The sequence below is a fragment of the Hypomesus nipponensis genome, chromosome 21 (genome assembly GCF_054491055.1).
Source record: "Hypomesus nipponensis isolate SF chromosome 21, ASM5449105v1, whole genome shotgun sequence".
Lineage (NCBI taxonomy): Eukaryota > Metazoa > Chordata > Actinopteri > Osmeriformes > Osmeridae > Hypomesus > Hypomesus nipponensis.
Genome location: NC_140381.1, coordinates 2080150 through 2101374, shown reverse-complemented (window position 1 = coordinate 2101374; position 21225 = coordinate 2080150). Strand labels below are relative to the sequence as shown.

At 54.7% G+C, this 21225-nt stretch overlaps 3 protein-coding genes across 3 annotated transcripts; all 3 read right to left on the bottom strand.

Annotated features, from left to right (window-relative positions):
* Positions 1-1061: 1061 nt before the first annotated feature.
* tnpo2b (transportin 2b) lies at positions 1062-12395 on the bottom strand. The gene is made up of 26 exons (XM_084685477.1): positions 12286-12395; positions 12121-12200; positions 11429-11528; positions 11213-11288; positions 10829-10978; positions 10286-10392; positions 9863-9996; positions 9671-9752; positions 7573-7695; positions 6227-6345; positions 5613-5673; positions 5296-5467; positions 4691-4843; positions 4331-4556; positions 4040-4211; positions 3741-3827; positions 3419-3526; positions 2991-3149; positions 2805-2892; positions 2614-2712; positions 2310-2405; positions 2134-2209; positions 1844-1943; positions 1596-1670; positions 1349-1499; positions 1062-1189 (listed from the first exon to the last, which is right to left on the bottom strand). Exons 3-25 carry the CDS (start codon positions 11525-11527, stop codon positions 1392-1394), a joined length of 2670 nt encoding a protein of 889 aa, XP_084541603.1. The 5' UTR covers position 11528; positions 12121-12200; positions 12286-12395; the 3' UTR covers positions 1062-1189; positions 1349-1391.
* Positions 12396-12734: 339 nt separating this feature from the next.
* On the bottom strand, positions 12735-13413 carry rln3b (relaxin 3b). The gene is made up of 2 exons (XM_084685626.1): positions 13239-13413; positions 12735-13066 (listed from the first exon to the last, which is right to left on the bottom strand). Exons 1-2 carry the CDS (start codon positions 13411-13413, stop codon positions 12765-12767), a joined length of 477 nt encoding a protein of 158 aa, XP_084541752.1. The 3' UTR covers positions 12735-12764.
* Positions 13414-14491: 1078 nt separating this feature from the next.
* dcaf15 (DDB1 and CUL4 associated factor 15) lies at positions 14492-21221 on the bottom strand. Its single transcript, XM_084685640.1, is given in 15 exon segments — positions 14492-15184; positions 15305-15420; positions 16549-16653; positions 17039-17121; positions 17290-17412; positions 17726-17817; positions 17994-18305; positions 18307-18340; positions 18343-18560; positions 18722-18883; positions 19113-19258; positions 19876-19982; positions 20283-20421; positions 20511-20608; positions 21094-21221. Coding segments are annotated over 15 exon segments (1887 nt in total). The 5' UTR covers positions 21190-21221; the 3' UTR covers positions 14492-15128.
* Between the last annotated feature and the right edge of the window lie 4 nt (positions 21222-21225).

The window sequence follows — 21225 nt, the reverse complement described above, 5'->3', positions numbered from 1 at the left end:
ACGCTGGTGTGTAATATTACAAAATAAACAAATGTGCCAAAAATTTAGCTTAAAATGTAAACAGTATCTATAAATGTTTCATTTGTCGATAGAAGTTCATCAAGGCGATAGACAAAATCTAAACAACAACAAAAAAAACTAAGCAAAGGATCATTATTTTCAAAGATTGTAATAAACACTAATAATAACATTGATGACAAAACTGATCATCGATCACACAGATGAATGAGTTCTACTGATATAGGTACAAAACAAAGGCAAGCAGCAAGACACAAGCACACACACACGGACACACACACGGACACATTCACACAAGCTCACAGTTATATAGGCTTGGGGGATATTAATGTGAATAAAAAATACAGAACACATGATTACAGTACAACATCCCCCCCACACAGTCACACACACACACACACACACACACACTAAAGCAGGCCCTGTAGCTTTAAAATATTGCGGAGGATCACAGGATCTCGTCTGCCCTCCTTGTCTCTCCTGTACGGAGGCCTTCAGAGACTCACATGTACACTTACACTAACAGAACCGTGTGTGTGTGTGTGTGTGCGCACGCTAGGGTTGTGTACTGCACCAGACACACATATCAACAACAGACAGGAGACGATGACGTCAGCAGAAAATAAAAGATTTCACTCACAGACATATGAGACATGTACCTGTCTGTGTCCCCAAGTTAAATCTTGTTTATCAAACGATGCCGCCTACAATGAACGCAAAGTACTGATACTGTGTGCTGCGCGATGCGTGTCTGGACATTCTCAAGTAAAAAAAAAAAAAGACATCTGGCAGCAGTAATTACCTCCCTACTTACCTCCCCCTTTCAATCCCTCACTTCTCCCATTACTCTGTATTCTTCTCTTTTTCTTCTCTCTATCCCAGTGTCCCATCCTCTTCCGCGTTTCTCATAGTTCATCTCTCTATCCCTCTAACAGTACCCCTTGTTTTTTTTACTCCATCTTTCTCTATCCATCCCTATGTTAGTGGTCAGTGTTGGGTACCCGTCTAGTTAAGCTAGAGGTGTCCCACCCTGCCCCGCCCACCCTCCCTCTATGGACAAACACATAGGCTGTGGGGACTGTCTGTCAGGGGGAGCAGCCAATCGCATCACTTCCCCCACAGATGTGGGCGGTGCTATAGACAGATAGATGACACAGCTCCTACTGGCTCACTTGGAGAGAGGGAGGGAGGAGGGGGGGAGAGAGAGGCAGGGGAGAGAGAGAGAGACCAATTGTAAAGTCTAATCTTCTTTTCCCAGGTAATAAAGTTACTTTACAGTAATGAGTGTGTGTGAGGTATTTATGTGTGTGTGTGTGTGTGTGTGTGTTACCTGCCACCCCGGGGTGTGTGTGTGTGTTTGGGGTCGTGGGGGTTTAGACACCATAGCAGGCAGCCAGCCTCTCCTTGAGCTGAGGGGGGAACTGCTCTGAGAACTGCAGCCAGTTCTCCTCCCCCACCTGCTCCTTAAAACCATGGAGGATCTGGAGGAGGGAGGGAGGGAAAGATATATATTCAAATCACAAATTTAAAACATTATAAAGAGAACACAAAACACACTCATATACACACACACAGACCTTGTAGAACATGTCTCTGAGGTCGTCCTTTGGGCTCACCCACGAGGCCACAGCATCACAGAAGAAGATAAAGTCCTGGAAGGGGTAGAGAGAGTGAGAGAGAGAGGGGGGGGGGAGGGGGGATCAATAGTAAGAAAGATAAAGAGTACGTTTTAGCAGACAGAACCACAGACTCCCCAGCATGTCCCCAGTGCCGGGTCCACCTGCTGAAGAGACAAATCAAGTGCACCCAATCCCCCCCCACTCACCTGGACCACGCCCCCTGGGTTTACACCAATCATCACGCAGATCCCTCGGAAGGCGGAATCTTTCTCCTCATTGTCGCGGATGTTCCGTAATGACGTACACCTGTCAGGTACACACACACAGCTAGCACATATCTGCAAGAACATGCAGAGTGTGTGTGTGTGTGTGTACCTGTGAGTGTGTGTGTGTCCCTCTCTCTGTGTGTGTGTGTGTGTCCCTCTCTCTCTGTGTGTGTGTGTGTACCTGTGAGTGTGTGTGTGTCCCTCTCTCTGTGAGTGTGTGTGTGTCTCACCAGGGTCTGATGAACTGTTGCAGCAGGGGGGCAACTTCCTGTGGACACACGTACCCCAGCCGACCAATCGTAATGGCTGCAGGGGGGGGGGGGGAGAGTAAGTCAAGTGTCAATAACAACAAAGTAACCCTGATCTGCCTCTGTGTGTGTGTGTGTGTGTGTGTGTGTGTGTATACCTGTGTTCTCCAGAAGGGTCTTGGGAGTGTTAGGTCTGTTGATGATCTCCACCAGCTGGTTCAGAACCAGAGACACATATGGCTGCATTTCCACTCCTGGGGGGTAGAGGGGGGGAGGGAGGGAGGGAGGGAGGGAGGGAGGGAGGGAGGGAGGGAGGGAGGGAGGGAGGGAGGGAGGGAGGGAGGGAGGGAGGGAGGGAGGGAGGGAGGGAGGGAGGGAGGGTGAACAAAACATCCTCCATTCCTCTAACTTCTATCACACTGGTGAATACACTCAAACACACACACTCACTCACTCACTCACCAGTCTGCATGCTGATCTCTCCGATGGCCCAGGTGGCGTTGTTGCACACAGAGATGAACTCAGGGTTCAGGTTGGTGCCCAAGATGGGCATGAACTCAGCTGGGGACACACACACACACACACGTTGACAGGTACTTTAATAACAAGGTCTGGAGCAGGAGGAGAGGAGGGGGAGGAGGAGAGGAGGTTACCTATGCAGGGTTTGACGTGAGGGAAACAAGCCTTGGTCAGGTCTCCTAGCAATGCAAACGAACTCTGTCTGACTTCCGGCATTGTGTCCTGGAGATACACACACACACACACACGTTAACACACACACACACACCCACACACCATATACACACACTGTATCCTGCACTCCACCCCCCCCCCCTGACCTGCATGCACTGGAACAGCAGGGTCATGATGTTGGAGCGGGACACCAGCGTGTCCACGTGCCCCCCCAGCCCCTCAGCCAACCCGCTCAGCAAGTCCAGAGCCACGATCATGAAGTCCTTATCTGGAGCCTCGTACTGGTCAGGCTGCTGGCTGTACATCTGGAGGGAGGGAGGGAGGGAGGGAGGGAGGGAGGGAGGGAGGGAGGGAGGGAGGGAGGGAGGGAGGGAGGGAGGGAGGGAGGGAGGGAGGGAGGGAGGGAGGGAGGGAGGGAGGGAGGGAGGGAGGGAGGGAGGGAGGGAGGGAGGGAGGGAGGGAGGGAGGGAGGGAGGGAGGGAGGGAGGGAGGGAGGGAGGGAGGGAGGGCAGTTTTTTGTGACCATGTCAGTGTCCCAGACCATGAGTGTAGGCATGTGTGAGTGAGGTCTCACCATTGCCTGGGCCAGGGTCTTCTGCACCAGGGTGACACAGCGCTGGTAGACTGGCTCACAGTACGGCAGGAAACCACTCTGCAGCGCCGTGGCAACCGACGACAGACACTGAGGGAGGGAGGGACAAAAGGAGGAGGAGGGAGGTGAGAGAGGGAGACGAGAGAGAGAGAGAGAGACAGAGAGAGAGAGAGAGAGACAGAGTGAGAGAGGGAGACGAGAGAGAGAGAGAGAGAGAGAGAGACAGAGTGAGAGAGGGAGACGAGAGAGAGAGACAGAGTGAGAGAGAGTGCTCAGGAACAACAGGACCCTCCCCCCTCCTCACCTCCAGCAGGGGGAACAGGTCTTTATCTTCATCCTTCAGCTCGTTCCACTTGGCTATGAGGGGAGGCATAAGCTTCTGGATGTACTCCTGGAGGGAGGGAGGGAGGGAGGGAGGGAGGGAGGGAGGGAGGGAGGGAGGGAGGGAGGGAGGGAGGGAGGGAGGGAGGGAGGGAGGGAGGGAGGGAGGGAGGGAGGGAGGGAGGGAGGGAGGGAGGGAGGGAGGGAGGTTGAGGGAAGTGTGAGTTCTGTCTTCCTTCAGGCTGGTTGAGGTGGTGTGTGTGTGTGTGTGTGTGTGTGTACCGGCTGGTTCAGATGGTGTCCCACAGAGTCAGCCAGCGTCCCGATGGCGTCGTAGAGGATCAGCAGGTTCTTGTGCTGGTACTTCCCAAAGGCGAACACCAGCGTGTCCAGGATGAAGCTCAGGTAGGGGACCAGCTCAGTGCACGCCTCCTCCTCCAGGGTGGCAAACGCACTGGGGGGGTGAGACAGGAGAGAGAGGTTCAGTCTAAGAGGGGATCTACACAAAGTCCACACACACACCTTCCCCCTGCACTTCCTCTCTCTCACACACACACACACACACACACACACCTGCAGGCAGCCTCCTGCACCCTCTTGTTGCTGTCCAGGATGCGCTGCAGCAGCGCGGTCATCAGGGGCTTGAGGGAGGAGTCTGGCGGCTGGCTGACCACCCAGTGGGCGTAGCGGCTGAGCGTCCAGCAGGTGATGGAGCGCACCAGGGCCTTCTTATCACACAGACTCTGCACCAGGTGGGGCATCAGCTCGGGCAGGTAGGGCAGCATGCCCTGCATGCAGCCTGGGGGAGCAGGGACAGACATGGGGGAAAGGCTTTAGAACATGTGTGGGGAGAGAATTCTCCTCGAGACAGGGGATCATGGGAACTGTAGTTCTCCAGGTAGCCAGAGAGGATGGTGGGGGTTGTAGTCTTACCCTCAGCGATGGCGCCCAGCACCAGGATGCCGGACTCCTTGACGACCCAGTCGGGGTGGAACAGTAGGCCCTTCAGCAGGGGCAGCAGGTGGGGCAGCAGGTCATCACGGAACACATTAGCCAGCACGTCCAGGGCCGCCGCAGAACACTTCCCTGGAGAGGGGGAGGGGGGGAGTAAGGAAGGGGGAGGGGGGGGGAGTAAGAGAGGGGGGAGGGGGGGAGTAAGAGAGGGGAGGGGGGGAGTAAGAGAGGGGGGGAGTAAAAGAGGGGGAGGGGGGGAGTAAGAGAGGGGAGGGGGGGAGTAAGAGAGGGGAGGGGGGGAGTAAGAGGGGGGAGGAGTAAAAGAGGGGGGAGGGGGGAGTAAGAGAGGGGAGGGGGGGAGTAAGAGAGGGGAGGGGGGGAGTAAGAGGGGGGAGGGGAGTAAGAGAGGGGGGGGAGTAAGAGAGGGGGGAGGGGGGGAGTAAGAGAGGGGGGGGGGAGTAAGAGAGGGGGGGGAGTAAGAGAGGGGGGGGAGTAAGAGAGGGGGGGGAGTAAGAGAGGGGGGGGAGTAAGAGAGGGGATCCTAGTCTCTGGGTGGCCTCTCTCTGATTGGCCGCGTCACTCACTCAGGTTCCAGTCGGACAGCGTGTCGTCATCGTCCTCGTCGTCCTCGTCGATGTCCTCGTCGTCCTCGCCCCCCCCACCCTCGTGCTGCAGGGTGACGGTGCGGGAGCGGTGGAACCGGGGCTTGATGTCCTGCTCGCTGTCAGGGACCGCCTCGTCCTCCTCCACGTCCCCCTGGAGAGGGGGGAGGGGAAAGGGAGAGGGGGGGAGGGGGTACACAGAGGTTATATAACTCACTCCCAGCAGACCAGGTTGTACAGAACTCCTCCCCCCCCTCCCCCCGCCTGGTCAGACTACAGGGATGAACCACAGGACTCACCTTCAAGAGGATGATGTCGATCTCAGAGTACTTCATCCCGTTCACCAGGATGGGGATGAGTCTGGGGGGGGCAGAGAACTGGACTGAGACACGCAGCATGGAAACATGGAGACATGTTGTTATAGTGACATGGTGACATGGTGAAGGGTAAAGGTGTTTTGTGAAGAAAAAAAACTGCACTCACTGCACCAGGTGTCTGTGTGTGTGTGTGTGTGTGTGGGTGTGTACTCACTGCACCAGGTGTCTGTGTGTAGGTGTCTGTGTGTGTGTGTGTGTAGGTGTCTGTGTGTGTGTGTGTGTGTGTGTGTAGGTGTCTGTGTGTGTGTGTGTGTGTGTGTGTGTGTGTGTGTGTGTGTGTGTAGGTGTGTGTGTGTGTGTGTGTGTACTCACTGCACCAGGTGTCTGTATATGTGTGTGTAGGTGTGTCTGTGTGTAGGTGTGTGTGTGTGTGTGTGTGTAGGTGTGTGTGTGTAGGTGTGTGTGTAGGTGTGTGTGTGTAGGTGTCTGTGTGTCTGTGTGTGTGTAGGTGTGTGTAGGTGTGTGTAGGTGTGTGTAGGTGTGTGTAGGCGTGTGTGTGTGTGTAGGTGTGTGTGTGTGTAGGTGTGTATACTCACTGCACCAGGTGTCCAGATAGGGCCTCCTTGCAGACAGGCTGCTCTGCCAAGGTGAGCCAGAACTCACAAGCCTCCAGAGACACATTCTCATCAGGGTCCTGGGTCCTCTGGAGCATGTACTGCACACGGGGAGGGAGGAGACAAGGGGAGGGGGGGACAAGGGGAGGGAGGAGACGAGGGGAGGGGCGGGGGGGGGGGGGGGGACAAGGGGAGGGGGGGGGGGGAGACAAGGGGAGGGAGGAGACAAGGGGAGGGACAAGGGGAGGGAGGAGACGAGGGGAGGGGGGGACAAGGGGAGGGGGGGGGGGGACAAGGGGAGGGGGGGACAAGGGGAGGGAGGAGACGAGGGGAGGGGGGGGGGGACAAGGGGAGGGAGGAGACGAGGGGAGGGGGGGGGGGACAAGGGGAGGGGGGGGGACAAGGGGAGGGAGGAGACAAGGGGGGGGGGGGGGGGACAAGGGGAGGGGGGGGGAGACAAGGGGAGGGAGGAGACAAGGGGAGGGGGGGACAAGGGGAGGGGGGGGGGGAGACAAGGGGAGGGAGGAGACAAGGGGAGGGACAAGGGGAGGGAGGAGACGAGGGGAGGGGGGGGGGGGACAAGGGGAGGGGGGGGGACAAGGGGAGGGAGGAGACAAGGGGGGGGGGGGGACAAGGGGAGGGGGGGGGAGACAAGGGGAGGGAGGAGACAAGGGGAGGGGGGGACAAGGGGAGGGGGGGGGGAGACAAGGGGAGGGAGGAGACAAGGGGAGGGACAAGGGGAGGGAGGAGACAAGGGGAGGGGGGGGGGGACAAGGGGAGGGGGGGGACAAGGGGAGGGAGGAGACAAGGGGGGGGGGGGGGGGGACAAGGGGAGGGAGGAGACAAGGGGAGGGGGGGGACAAGGGGAGGGAGGAGACAAGGGGAGGGAGGAGACAAGGGGAGGGGGGGGGGACAAGGGGAGGGGGGAGGGGGGACAAGGGGAGGGGGGAGACAGACAAGGGGAGGGGGGAGACAGACAAGGGGAGGGGGGAGACAAAGGGAGGGGGGAGACAAAGGGAGGGGGGAGACAAAGGGAGGGGGGAGACAAGGGGAGGGGGGAGACAAGGGGAGGGGGGAGACAAGGGGAGGGGGGAGACAGACAAGGGGAGGGGGGAGACAAGGGGAGGGGGGGGGAGACAAGGGGAGGGGGGAGACAGACAAGGGAAGGGGGGAGACAAGGGGAGGGGGGAGACAGACAAGGGGAGGGGGGAGACAGGGGGAGGGGGAGAAAAGGAGAGAATGAGGCCGAGACAGAATTTTAAAAAGCCAACGAAAGAGAGAAAGAGAGAGAGGGGAGTGTGCTGTCCAGGGGTCAGGGGTCGGCCTACCTGGATGATGCTGTGCATGTGGGGGATGAGGCGGTCGATGCGGACCTCCAGCAGCATGACCAGAGCCCTGCACACGTTCTTCCTCACCTCCGAGTCCTCATCACCCGCCAGAGCAAACAGACTCTGCAGGGGGGGGGGGAGAGAAGAGGAAATGAGGAGAGAGAGAGAGGGGAGAGGAGAGGAGGAGGAGAGGAGAAGAGAAGAGAGAGAGGAGAGGAGGAGAGAGAGAGGAGAGGAGGAGAGAGAGAGGAGAGGAAGAGAGAGAGAGAGAGAGAGAGGGGAGAGGAGGAGAGAGAGAGGAGAGGAGGAGAGAGAGAGGAGAGGAGGAGAGAGAGAGGAGAGGAAGAGAGAGAGAGGAGAGGAGGAGAGAGAGAGGAGAGCAGGAGAGAGAGGGGAGAGGAGGAGAGAGAGAGGAGAGGAGGAGAGAGAATGAGAGGAGGAGAGAGAGGAGAGGAGGAGAGAGAGGGGAGAGGAGGAGAGAGAGGAGAGAGGAGGAGAGAGAGGGAGAGGAGGAGAGAGAGGGAGAGGAGGAGAGAGAGAGGAGAGGAGGAGAGAGAGGGGAGAGGAGGAGAGAGAGAGGAGAGGAGGAGAGAGAGAGGAGAGGAGGAGAGAGAGGAGATGAGGAGAGGAGAGAGAGAGGAGATGAGGAGAGGAGAGAGAGAGGAGAGAGGAGAGAGAGAGGAGAGAGGAGGAGAGAGAGGAGAGGAGGAGAGAGAGAGGAGATGAGGAGAGGAGAGAGAGAGGAAGAGAGAGAATGAGAGGAGGAGAGAGAGAGGAGAGGAGGAGAGAGAGAGGAGAGGAGGAGAGAGAGAGGAGAGGAGGAGAGAGAGAGGAGAGGAGAGGAGGAGAGAGAGGGGAGAGGAGGAGAGAGAGAGGAGAGGAGGAGAGAGAGGGGAGAGGAGGAGAGAGAGAGGAGAGGAGGAGAGAGAGAGGAGAGGAGGAGAGAGAGAGGAGAGGAGGAGAGAGAGGGGAGAGGAGGAGAGAGAGGGGAGAGGAAGAGAGAGAGGAGAGGAGGAGAGAGAATGAGAGGAGGAGAGAGAGAGGAGAGGAGGAGAGAGAGGGGAGAGGAGGAGAGAGAGAGGAGAGGAAGAGAGAGAGGAGAGGAGGAGAGAGAATGAGAGGAGGAGAGAGAGAGAGAGGAGAGGAGGAGGAGAGGAAATGAGGAGAGAGAGGGGAGAGGAGGAGAGAGAGAGGAGAGGAGGAGAGGAGTTGAGGAGGAGAGAGAGGAGATGAGGAGAGGAGAGAGGAGAGGAAGAGAGAGAGAGGAGAGGAGGAGAGAGAGAGGAGAGGAGGAGAGAGAGAGGAGAGGAAGAGAGAGAGAGGAGAGGAGGAGAGAGAGAGGAGAGGAAGAGAGAGAATGAGAGGAGGAGAGAGAGAGAGGAGAGGAGGAGGAGAGGAGTTGAGGAGGAGAGAGAGAGGAGAGGAAGAGAGAGAGAGGAGAGGAGGAGAGAGAATGAGAAGAGGAGAGAGAGAGAGGAGAGGAGGAGGAGAGGAGTTGAGGAGGAGAGAGAGGAGATGAGGAGAGAGAGAGGAGAGGAGAGAGAGAGGAGAAGAGAAGAGAGAGAGGAGAGGAGAGGAGGAGAGAGAATGAGGAGAGAGAATGAGAGGAGAAGAAAGAGGAGAGGAGGAGAGATAGGAGAGGAGGAGTAGAGAGAATGAGAGGAGGAGAAGAAAGAGGAGAAGAGGAGGAGGAGAGAGAGGAGAAGAGAAGGAGAGAGAATGAGAGGAGGAGAAGAAAGAGGAGAAGAGGAGGAGGAGAGAGAGGAGAAGAGAAGGAGAGAGAATGAGAGGAGGAGAGAGAGAGGAGAGGAGAGGGAGAGAGAGAGGAGGAGAGAGAGAGGAGAGGAGAAGGAGAGAGAGGAGAAGAGAAGGAGAGAGAATGAGAGGAGGAGAGAGAGAGAGGAGAGGAGTTGAGGAGGAGAGAGAGGAGGGGAGAGAATGAGGAGAGAGAATGAGAGGAGGAGAAAGAGGAGAGGAGGAGAAAGAGGAGAGGAGGAGAAAGAGGAGAGGAGGAGTAGAGAGAATGAGAGGAGGAGAAGAAAGAGGAGAAGAGGAGGAGGAGAGAAAAAGGAGAGGCGGAGGAGAAAGAGGTTCTTACCTCGATGTAGGTGTCTATGTTATCCATGAGAGCTTGAGCTCTGTTGATGATGAACTGGTTGACACACGCAATGGCATGTGACCTGGAGGGGGAGGAGATGTGTTTAAAACTATACGACACACCAGTAAAGAGATGTAGATAAAGAATGAGCAGAAAGAGAGAGAGAGAGAGGGAGAGAAGCAGGGCTGGGACCTGATCTTGGGGTTGCAGTGTTTGAAGAACTGCAGGAACTTGGGGATCATGATGTTCAGGGGCCGGTTGAGAGCATCACTGTCCAGAAGCTCTGACGAGTCCTCACAGATCTTCTGAAGAGCTCCGAAGGAACCCTAGGGAGGGAGGGAGGGGGGAGGGAGGGACGGAGGGACGGAGGGAGGGAGGGGGGAGGGAGGGGGGAGGGAGGGAGGGAGGGAGGGAGGGAGGGAGGGAGGGAGGGAGGGAGGGAGGGAGGGAGGGAGGGAGGGAGGGAGGGAGGGAGGGAGGGAGGGAGGGAGGGAGGGAGGGAGGGAGGGTAAGCAACAGAGGGAAGGAGATTTGATTACACAAGTGCTTTTGCTTGCTAACATTACATGGAGAGAGTAGGTGTGTGTGTATGTGTGTGTGTGTGTGTGTGCAGACCTCGCAGGTGTTGTAGTCCTCAGAGTTGAGCAGGTTACACAGCTGAGGAAGCAGGTCTGGCCAAGTCTGGAGCTCTCCTTTAGAGGCTATGGTCGTGATCAGTATCCCTGCACACACACACACACACACACACACACACACACACACGCGTAAGCCCAAATGTTTCCTGATGAATATGCACTCCTACACAGACATAGTCCATTACCTGCTAAAACACCCACACTCTGATTCACTATCAGAACACACACACACACACAGCTCTCTCTGTATCACATATCTCCTTTCACACACACCCACGCTCTAGTAGAGCACAGCCATCTTCAGACTCACCAGCAGAACACACACACACACACACACACACACACACACACGGACACACAAAGACACACACGGACGCACACACACAGACACACACACGGACACGGGCGGACACACACGGACACACACACACAGACACAAACGGACACACACGGACACACACACGGACACACACACACGGACACACACACACGGACACAGACACACACACACGGATACACACACCGATGGTGGCCCTGATGAGGGGCGAGGGATCCCCGATGTTGTTGAGACATTCCTGCTTGATGAAGTGGGCCACGGCCGGAGGCAGGTTGTGGTAGTGGGCCTTCACGTTGTTCTTCAGGATCAGCCCACTCAGAGAGCGGGTAGGCTCATCTGGGGGGGGGGAGGAGGGGAGGCACAGGAGGGAGAGGAGGAGAAGAGGGGGGGGGAGGAGGGGAGGCACAGGAGGGAGAGGAGGAGAAGAGGAAAGGTTCTGTACTATCCACAACGGGGTGATTTGCTTTACAGCCAGCAGAACGTGAACATACAACAACTGGAGAGGGGAGGGGGGGCTGAGTGTGACATAAGAACAGGCGCGCACACACACACACACACGCACACACTCACCTTCAGATTTGAGGCTGGTGAGGACGAAGATGAGATAGTTGTTGAAGTCTGGGTACTGGTTGAGCTGCTCCAGTTTCTACCGGCTGTTAAGGAAGCTGTTTACACTGATAGGGTTCATCAACACACACACACACACCGACGGACATACCTGAACACACACGGACATGAACACACACGCAGACATGAACACACACACACTTGCAGCTGGTAGGATACCTCCTGGACTGATCTCTGAGTAGCGGTATCTGGGGACTGAGAATCCTTCAGCAGCTGGAGAACTTGTTGAAGACCCTGCTCATCCGGTTTCCATTCCATCCTGGTCACACACAACCACGCGCACACACACACACACACACACACACACACGCGAGTGATGACAATGACTGTGACCCCGTTTCCTCTATAATGAGTGGTGTTCTAAACACCGCGTTTAACCATGTGAGCGACCATGTAACTCGGAGCTGTCATTACATACATCTAGGTACGGACGGACCGTCTAAGCTAACACGCCAGCTAGAGAAACACATTATGTTAGCTAACCTAAGGCTCCTTAACCATTTCTGGTACATGCAATCAAGCTAGCCTAGTCATCATTTGAACGTTACGAGTGTGAATCATCCTGCACAAATACAATAAACCAAATTCCCGTTTTGCGCAGGGTGCTTAGGTATATTAGGTTTACATTACATTCCCATCGAGCAAAGCTAACTGGCGCTAGCGAAATACTACAATCAAGCTAGCTAATGACAGAAACTCTCAAAATGTTGCGCAATCGTCAAGACAATAGAAAACACACATCACGTTTCATTGCACAGCCACTCAATGCATCCGCAATGGCTAGCAAGCCATCTTGCTAAAACAGCATCGGAAGTACCGCCAAAGCTTTGCTTTCGGTAGCTTAACCTTACCTGGCTGCAGCGATTTGCGATTTTAAAACGCGTGTCCACCTCGCTAGCTACAGTAGCTTTTATTCCCTTCGTTTGCCGTCCTGTAGAAGCGTTGACGATTGAATGACAAATGCAAACCGACTGTGTCTTGTAAATATGATCAGGATAGATACAGAACAAGCTAACCGGGTTCAATAGCTACATCATCATCATTTCTGTGTTTGAATTGTGTGTGTTAGGGATCCGGTAAATGCTGCACAATGTGCATGTTCAAAAACGTCCAAGTCCATATTCGGCTTCCGTAGTCGGTGGCCCCGTTTTAGGATTCGCTACGGCACTTTAATTGAGGAACAGCGGCTAATTAAAGTTTTTAATTTGAAATACACGACTGACCAGATACTTTATTTCATAAATGCTATAAATAAGAAATAAAAGCTACCTTTTGTACCAGTGTGAGTGTGTGTGTGTGTGTGTGTGTGTGTGTGTGTGTGTGTGTGTGTGCCTGTCTGTGTGTGTGCGTGAGAGAGACAGAGACAAATAGACATGACCAGTTTCAAAACACAACTTTTATTCACACTCCATTTCCTATCAGCAAGTGATACAATGTCAGTACATGGTTGGCCGTCATCCTTTTCTTGAGCTTTAAGGAGGAGATATAGGAGGGATCAGCACAGAGAGCTGATCTCACTCTTGCTGCAGCCCCACTTGCAGCAGGCGTTGGACAGCCCCACCACAACGTCCCGTCCCTTCCTGTCCGCACTGCGAAGAGCCTCCAGCACTTCCTCTAGCATGGGCGAGCGAGCCAATCGGTTGAAGCCGGTCGCGGCTCCGACGGACCCCGTGTCTCTGGCGTCCCCTGCCCGGGCCGGGGCCTCCAGGCCTGGGCTCTGCTGACTGGCGAGTCTGAGGATGGAGTTGGAGCTCCAGGGGTTGTAGGCCTCACCTTCACCGTCGAGTGAAAGGTCACCTGGAGGGAATATAATTGTGTGTTGAAACACTGAAACGCAAACAAACATACCTGTCCCCTTACCTACACACACACACCACACACCCTTTACACCCCTTCCCTGGGCCATCATCGGTCTCACAAAAACACACGCACACACATCACCCCCCCCCCCCCTGGCCCCGGTCCTCACCGGTCTCCCCAGGTGACCTCCTCCAGCGCGACCCTCCGCAGGTGAAGATGACGGCTCGGATGAACTCCCTCCCACACAGCTTCACACCGTAGATGGAGGGGAGACCCTCGCTGGCCTCGCCCCGGCCCACCAGCGCCACCAGCAGGCCCGACACCAGCACTGCAGCCTTCCACATAGCAGCAGACAGGGAGAGGAGAGAGACACACAGCTGGAGGAGAGAGACAGGAAGGGAGAGAGAGACACAGCTGGAGGAGAGAGACACACAGCTGGAGGAGAGAGACAGGAAGGGAGAGAGAGACACAGCTGGAGGAGAGAGACACACAGCTGGAGGAGAGAGACAGGGAGAGGAGAGAGAAGGAGGTGAGAGGGGGACAGAGAAGGAGAGATGAGTGAGAGAGAAGGAGAGATGAGTGAGAGAGAAGGAGAGATGAGTGAGAGAGAAGGAGATGAGAGACAGAGAAGGAGAGATGAGTGAGAGAGAAGGAGAGATGAGTGAGAGAGAAGGAAAGATGAGTGAGAGAGAAGGAGAGATGAGTGAGAGAGAAGGAGAGATGAGAGACAGAGAAGGAGAGATGAGAGACAGAGAAGGAGAGATGAGAGAGGAGAGATAAGAGAGAGAGGATAGTCGTAAGAAGGGAACCTTGAACTTGATCTTTGTGGCTGGTGGGACTCTGTTGAGTGTGACTCCGTCTTGTTGGTTGTTCCTCTGCTCTCCTCTCTTTTATACCCTCTGATCTCAACACACACACACACACACAGTCCTGGGGAGATTAGCTAGGTTGGAGACCTTTACAGCAACAATAACCTGGGCTGAACAGTGGTCTGATTAAACATAATTGGCTCGATCAGGTCTGGGTGGAAGTGATGTCACAGGCGAAGACTTATCTTATCTCCCTGGCAACCTTTCCCTGACCTTTCTGCCCCCCGCCCGCCCTCCCCCACCCCCCCAGATCTACCTGGTTGATCAAAGAGCGGATGAGATGTCACCTTATGTGTGTCAGTGTACAAGGGACAATGTCTTTGGGGCGATCTCGTTGTTTATGATCATTGACCTATGCACTTTTTGTAAAGCTCTCTCTTGTAAGTCGCTTTGGATAAAAGCGTCTGCTAAATGAATACATGTAAATGTGTGTCCTCATCTGATACGCAACAAACTTTGACTTTCTAAAAACTCCACCTAGCGTGTTTGTCACAGTGTGTGTGTGTGTGTGCATTCACATTCCTCACCGGACAAACTGACACGTACCACAGAATACCTTTGAACCCTTTTATTTTTTATCAAAACGTATTACACCAGCGTTGGGTTTGGAGGAGAGTGAAGGCTTATGATGACGACCTGGTACGCCTGCCAACCAGTACAGACACAACACCCTCCCCCCCCCCCCCCCCCCTCTCCATGGTGGAGGTGCGTCAGACCAGGTCTGATTCTGAATAAGGAGCGTTTACAAGCACCGCCGGACATTTGGTTTAGTACAGCGATCACACAGTAACCTTGACAACGATCACACAGTAACCGTGACAACGATCACACAGTAACCTTGCCTCTTCCTCTCACGCACTCGGAATACACTACAACATAAAGAAAATTAAAACGGGAGGAAGCTCACTAAAATCATCTTTGTCCGATTCTGCACTCCGTGAAATGATCAGCATTTAGTGACGGTGATGCACAAAAAGAAAATTACAAATAAAAACAACAACATGAAAATGACGTCCTTACAGAGACGAGGGAAGGGGGTTAAAACCTTCCCATGATCCCCTTGGCAGCACGACAGTCATTTCTCCCGGTTCAAGTCGACAGGTGTGATAACAACATAACAACGGCGTATTAACAGTAATGAACTAAGGTGTAGATATCTAGGCTAGAGAGGAACACCCCTCTGATCTCCCTCATAGTACGATCCAGGTGCAGCGATCGCTGTCTGCCAGCACCTGCAGGGACGAACCTACAAATAACAACGGGGGGAGCTTATTAGAGGGGCATTTGTTTGAATGTGTGCATGTGTGTGTGTTGTGTACATATGTGTGTGTGTGTGAGAGAGACAGATCAGCAGACACACACACACCTTTGTGCAGCGCCTCGTTGGTCATGCGGTTGATGTATCTGGAGCTGGTCTCTGGAACGAGCCACTTCATCACCGTGTTTATACAGGTCTTCCTGTAGGAGCTCCACACACTGCCACTGCAGGAGAGAGAGAGAGAGACAGAGAGAGACAGAGAGAGAGAGAGAGAGAGAGAGAGACAGACAGACAGACAGAGAGAGAGAGAGAGAGAGAGAGAGACAGACAGACAGAGACAGAGAGAGAGAGACAGAGAGAGAGAGAGACAGACAGACAGAGAGAGAGACAGAGAGAGAGACAGACAGACAGACAGACAGAGAGAGAGACAGAGAGAGAGAGAGAGACAGACAGACAGAGAGAGAGACAGAGAGAGAGAGACAGACAGACAGACAGACAGACAGACAGACAGACAGACAGACAGACAGAGAGAGAGAGAGACAGAGAGAGACAGAGAGAGAGAGAGAGAGACAGAGAGAGAGAGAGACAGAGAGAGAGACAGAGAGAGAGAGACAGACAGAGAGAGAGACAGAGAGAGAGAGAGACAGAGAGAGAGAGACAGACAGACAGAGAGAGAGAGAGAGAGACAGAGAGAGACAGAGAGAGAGAGAGACAGAGAGAGAGAGAGACAGAGAGAGAGAGACAGAGAGAGAGAGAGAGAGAGAGAGAGAGAGAGAGAGAGAGAGAGAGAGAGAGAGAGAGACAGACAGACAGACAGACAGACAGACAGACAGACAGACAGACAGACAGACAGAGAGAGAGAGAGAGAGAGAGAGAGAGACAGAGACAGAGAGACAGAGACAGACAGAGAGACAGAGAGAGAGACAGAGAGAGAGAGAGACAGAGAGAGAGAGAGACAGACAGAGAGACAGAGAGACAGACAGACAGAGACACAGAGAGAGAGACAGAGAGAGAGAGAGAGAGAGAGAGAGAGAGAGACAGAGAGACAGAGACAGAGAAAGAGAGAGAGAGGAGGTGAGGTGAGAAAAGTAGGGAGAGAGGTAAAGGAGAAGATAGAGGAGAGGAGGAGAGGTGTGAGAGGTAGAGAAGGAGAGAGAGGTCGAGGTCATAGAAGAGGTAGAGAGCGTGAAAGAGGAGAAGGAGCGATCAGAGAGGGGGAGAGGAGAGGAGGAGGGGAAGTGAGAAAGAAGGGAGGTGAAGAAAACAGCGAGTGAGAAGGGGATCAGTTTTCTGGAGAACGCCTGGGAAGGAAAGAGAGAAGGAGAACGAGAGGAGGAAGAGAAGATGTTTACCTGGTCTGACCCTTGACCTCTGTGAGGTCACCGACCCCGACGGTGTGACACGCCCCAGTGTTGAGGTCCCAGCTGACCTGAAGACTGGAGTGGTAGGTGTTGGGTCTGCACACACACACACACACACACACACACACACACACACACACACGTGAAATAGAGGGGTAGAGTGATAGAGGTATAGTGATAGAGGTAGAGAGGTAGAGTGATAGAGGTAGAGTGATAGAGGTAGAGTGATAGAGTGATAGAGGGGTAGAGTGATAGAGGTATAGTGATAGAGAGGTAGAGGGGTAGAGTGATAGAGGTAGAGTGATAGAGGTAGAGTGATAGAGGTAGAGTGATAGAGGTAGAGTGATAGAGGGGTAGAGTGATAGAGAAGTAGAGGGGTAGAGTGATAGAGAGGTAGAGTGATAGAGGGACAGAGGTAGAGAGGAAGAGTGAGAGAAGTAGAGGGGTGGAGTGATAGAGGGACAGAGGTAGACAGGTGTACCTGCAGTGTTCCTCCTCTGCTGTAGAGAAGGCTAGCAGCAGCAGCCCGATATTGATAACCACTGTGTTGGTCTCTGGACACACCTGACACACACAAAGTGATATATACACACACACACACACACAGTGATATATACACACACCACACACAGTGATATATAAAAGATAATATGATACATCAGAGAGAAGTACCCATGTGCTGTATCTGTATATGCATGTGTGTATATATACAGTGTGTGCGTGTGTGTGTACCTCCAGGATGACGACGTCGTAGTCGCTGAAGGAGCAGAACTGAGCGGCCCAGGCCGCGTCCCTCCTGATCACCTCGTTGATCAGATACTCAAAGTCTAGAGTCAGCTGCTCCACACACACACTCTGACACACACACAGGATTAAACATGCACACACTTCAGCATTAATTGTTACACACACACACATATTTACATGTAGTCATTTAGCAGACGCTCTTATCCAGAGTGACTTACAGTAAGTACAGGGACATTCTCCCCGAGGCAAGTATGGTGAAGTACCTTTCCCAAGGACACAACGTCATTTTCACGGCCAGGAATCGAACCGGCAACCTTCTGATTAATAGCCCGATTCCCTAACCGCTCAGCCAGCTGACTCCCATATTTCGGCATTAATTGTTCCACACACACTTGTTTCAGCATCACCCCCCCAAACACACCTGTCCACTGTACGGCCCTGTGACCAGCTGCAGGCTCCGCCCCCTCAGGTCACTCACTGTCACTGGCAGCTGCACCTTCTCATCCTCATAACCTGGAGGGAGGGGGGAGAGAGGGTGTGAGAGAGAGAGACACACAGAGAGAGAGAGAGAGAGAGAGAGAGAGAGAGGAGTCAGGAATATTTATTAATTAGATCTTCTTTCAACATGTGCAAAAAACAAAACATCCAACTCTTCTCCTGTTGTTCTTCTTCTGTGGTGCATGTCTGACCTGTGGTGTCCTGCTGTGGAGCCCCCGGCTGCTGCAGGCGGTACTGCTGCCGCGTGTAGCTAACGTATCCTGGCTCGCTGGCGTCGCCGTCCGGCGGGGAGGAGGAGGGAGGCGACGAGCACGTGGAGGCGGGGGATGAAGCTGTGTCACAGTGAACAGCGTCCTGCTGGTCTGACGACCCTGCCGAGGTCTGGTTCCCCCCTGAGGTGGAGGGCTGTGGAGACGACAGCCTGTCCTCCTCCTCCCTCCTCTCCTCTCCTCCCTCTTCCGTCACGCTCCCCTCTCCCCTCCCCACCCCTCCCCCCAGCGTTCTCTCCCCCCTCTCCCCCGCCTCCCCCTCCTTCCGTCGTCCCTGGGCGAGGAGGAACAGGTCGGCCGCAAACTCCCGCGCCCGCGCAGCCGCCGTCAGCTGTGATTGGCTGGGGGGGGAAGGGACCGGGGGGGGTTTGTCTGCGGGGGTCTTGCGGTCGGAGGAGTCTGGAATTGAGGGTGAGGAGGGCGGGGCTTCTCCACATGGGGGCGGAGTCTTCTTCCTGTTTAGAATCTGACACAGCTGACCCTGCTCACCTGCTGGAGACAGACACGACAGCAGCACACACACACATATTTAAGTTGACATACACAAGCATGTAGAAACTACAAACTCAGTGTGTGTGCATGTGTACAGTGTGTGTGTGTGTGTGTGTATAGGGTGTGTGTACGTCTGGACAGTGTGTGTGTGTGTGTACCGGGGCAGAGGGACACACTGCAGGCCACCAGGGAGTAGCTGGTGTTCAGCAGGATCACCTGGTCCTTCTTCAGCTGGAAGGCAGGCTGGAAGGTAGGGAATGGGTACACCACCTGGTACCTGGAGTTCAGCACATAGCCATGCTCCAGACACCCCCCACTGCCTGGGGAGAGGGAGGGAGGGAGGGAGGGAGGGAGGGAGGGAGGGAGGGAGGGAGGGAGGGAGGGAGGGAGGGAGGGAGGGAGGGAGGGAGGGAGGGAGGGAGGGAGGGAGGGAGGGAGGGAGGGAGGGAGGGAGGGAGAGTGAGGGAGCGAGAGTGAGTGAGTGAGTGAGTGAGTGAGTGAGTGAGTGTGTGTGTGTCTGTGTGAGTGAGTGAGTGAGTGAGTGAGTACCTGTGCGTATGGTGGAGGCAATGGAGGCAGGGCAGCAGTGAGAGCAGGGCAGGGCAGGAGGCATGGAGGCAATAGTGATGTAGATGTCTCTGTTGTTCTCATCACTCATCATCAGGTTCATCAGCACTGTGCTGGAGCTCCGGGTACTGGGGGAGGAGGGGGGAGGGAGGAGGGGGAGGAGGAGGGAGGAGGGGGAGGAGGAGAGAGGAGGGGGAGGAGGAGGGGAGGGAGGAGGGGGGAGGGAGGAGGGGGAGGAGGAGGGAGGGAGGAGGGGGAGGAGGAGGGGAGGGAGGAGGGAGAGGGAGGAGGGGGAGGAGGAGGGGAGGGAGGAGGGGGAGGAGGAGGGAGGGAGGAGGGGGAGAAGGGGGGAGGAGGGAGAGGGAGGAGGGAGGAGGAGGGAGAGGGAGGAGGGAGGAGGGAGGAGGGAGGAGGGAGGAGGGGGAGGAGGAGGAGGGAGGAGGGAGAGGGAGGAGGGGGAGGGGGAGGGGGAGGGGGAGGGGGAGGGGGAGGGGGAGGGGGAGGGGGAGGGGGAGGAGGAGGGAGGAGGGAGGAGGGAGGAGGGAGGGAGGAGGGAGGAGGGAGGAGGGAGGGGGAGGAGGAGGAGGAGGGAGAGGGAGGAGGGGGGAGGGAGGGAGGGAGGAGGGGAGGGGAGACAAGAGGGGCAAGCAGGTAGATGGAGGATATTAATCAACGTCAAAAAGACGTTTCCCTTTTTGTTGATATTTCCATCCGTGCAACATCGTTGCCAAGGGAGACGTCTTACTTGAAGCCAAAGATGACGATCTTGGATCGGTCGTTGGGCCACTCACACACAGTCAGGTAGAGATCACTGTAGATGTCCTCACCCGAGAAAAGGCGAACATGGTGCACCTGAGGGGGTGGGGGAGAGAGGAGTGTGAACAGGAGGAGGAGAGACGAGGAGGAGAAGCTATAGTAAGAGGTCAGGGGGCTGAGCGGTTAGGGAATCCGGCTAGTAATCAGAAGGTTGTCGGTTCGAGACCTGGACGAGCCAAATGACGTTGTGTCCTTGCCCACTTCACCCTACTTGCCTCGAGGAGAATGTCCCTGTACATGCTCTTAAGTCACTCTGGATAAGAGCGTCTGCTAAATGACTACATGTAAGTGGTTCCAACACAGCACACCTGTGTGTGTTGCTGCGTGAGGGGGCACCTGTTTGAGTCGACTCTGCATGTTGAACTCCCACCAGTACAGGTGGTAGGTGTAGAAGGAGAAGTCGTCATCTTCTCCACAGTCGCTGGTGTAGGACAGGACGTAGCGGCCACACTTGGTGAAGCCTAAGAAGATGTGGCTGTGGGCGAGAAAACAGGGAGCCGCTCAGGAAAGGCTGATGGACACACACACACACCTGGACAGAGGCGCACACAGACACACACTCACCCTGCGCTGAGGAACTCTTCACTGACGATGTTCTTCAAAGGGACGCACACCCGTGGAGGCAGTTTCCGGAAGAGGCGTTGAGAGAATTGGCCGTGCAGCTAGGGGAAAGAGATGGACGTTAAAACGTACATGAATGAATCAGTGAGTGAGTGAGAGAGTGCAACACGAATAAGTCCACGGAAAAGAGAGGACCTAGCTGTATTGTACAATCTCATATTCACGACTCTCGTTATCAATCTACAGACAGTACCAAGAAAAGACAGCTAGCCTTACAATGTAATCGAAGTTCCCAATTAGCACTAGCTCTCTAGCTTGTAAGAAACGACCGTACAAAAATCCAGATCGGCAATGCTTTGAATTAACAACACAACAAAGACATAGTATCCGCTAGATGTACAGGAAATAAGCACAAAACATGTATTTCGAGGAGAGGGGACAGAGTAGACTAACCAAGCCGCAGAGAAAGCACTGGTATCGGCTTCCTACACCCATGTCGGCCTACATTATCGCAACGTTTGTCTTGTGTTTTAAAAGGCGTTGTTTTCTAGCATTTCTAGAGCATGCGTTTGTGCTTAATCCGTACCTTTCCGCTGTTGAGCAGCTTCACGACATGTTCTTTATGCTTTCTCTGAGGTTTATGTTTGTTGTTGTCCTTTTCTGATTTCGAGCTGGGCGCCATTTTCCTCCCTAGTGTTCCCTACGGCCCGTCTTCCTC

What these genes read in the sequence shown, in the direction of transcription:
- tnpo2b (XM_084685477.1), bottom strand. Translation starts at nt 11,527, where the DNA reads ATGGAATGGAAACCGGATGAGCAGGGTCTTCAACAAGTTCTCCAGCTG. An exon ending in ACATAGACACCTACATCGAG is followed by an intron (nt 7,696 to 9,670) that starts GTAAGAACCTCT and finishes CCCCCCCTGCAG; the next exon opens with AGTCTGTTTGCTCTGGCGGG. An exon ending in GTGCAGGAGGCTGCCTGCAG is followed by an intron (nt 4,212 to 4,330) that starts GTGTGTGTGTGT and finishes TCACCCCCCCAG; the next exon opens with TGCGTTTGCCACCCTGGAGG.
- rln3b (XM_084685626.1), bottom strand. Translation starts at nt 13,413, where the DNA reads ATGTGGAAGGCTGCAGTGCTGGTGTCGGGCCTGCTGGTGGCGCTGGTG. An exon ending in GAGGTCACCTGGGGAGACCG is followed by an intron (nt 13,067 to 13,238) that starts GTGAGGACCGGG and finishes TATTCCCTCCAG; the next exon opens with GTGACCTTTCACTCGACGGT.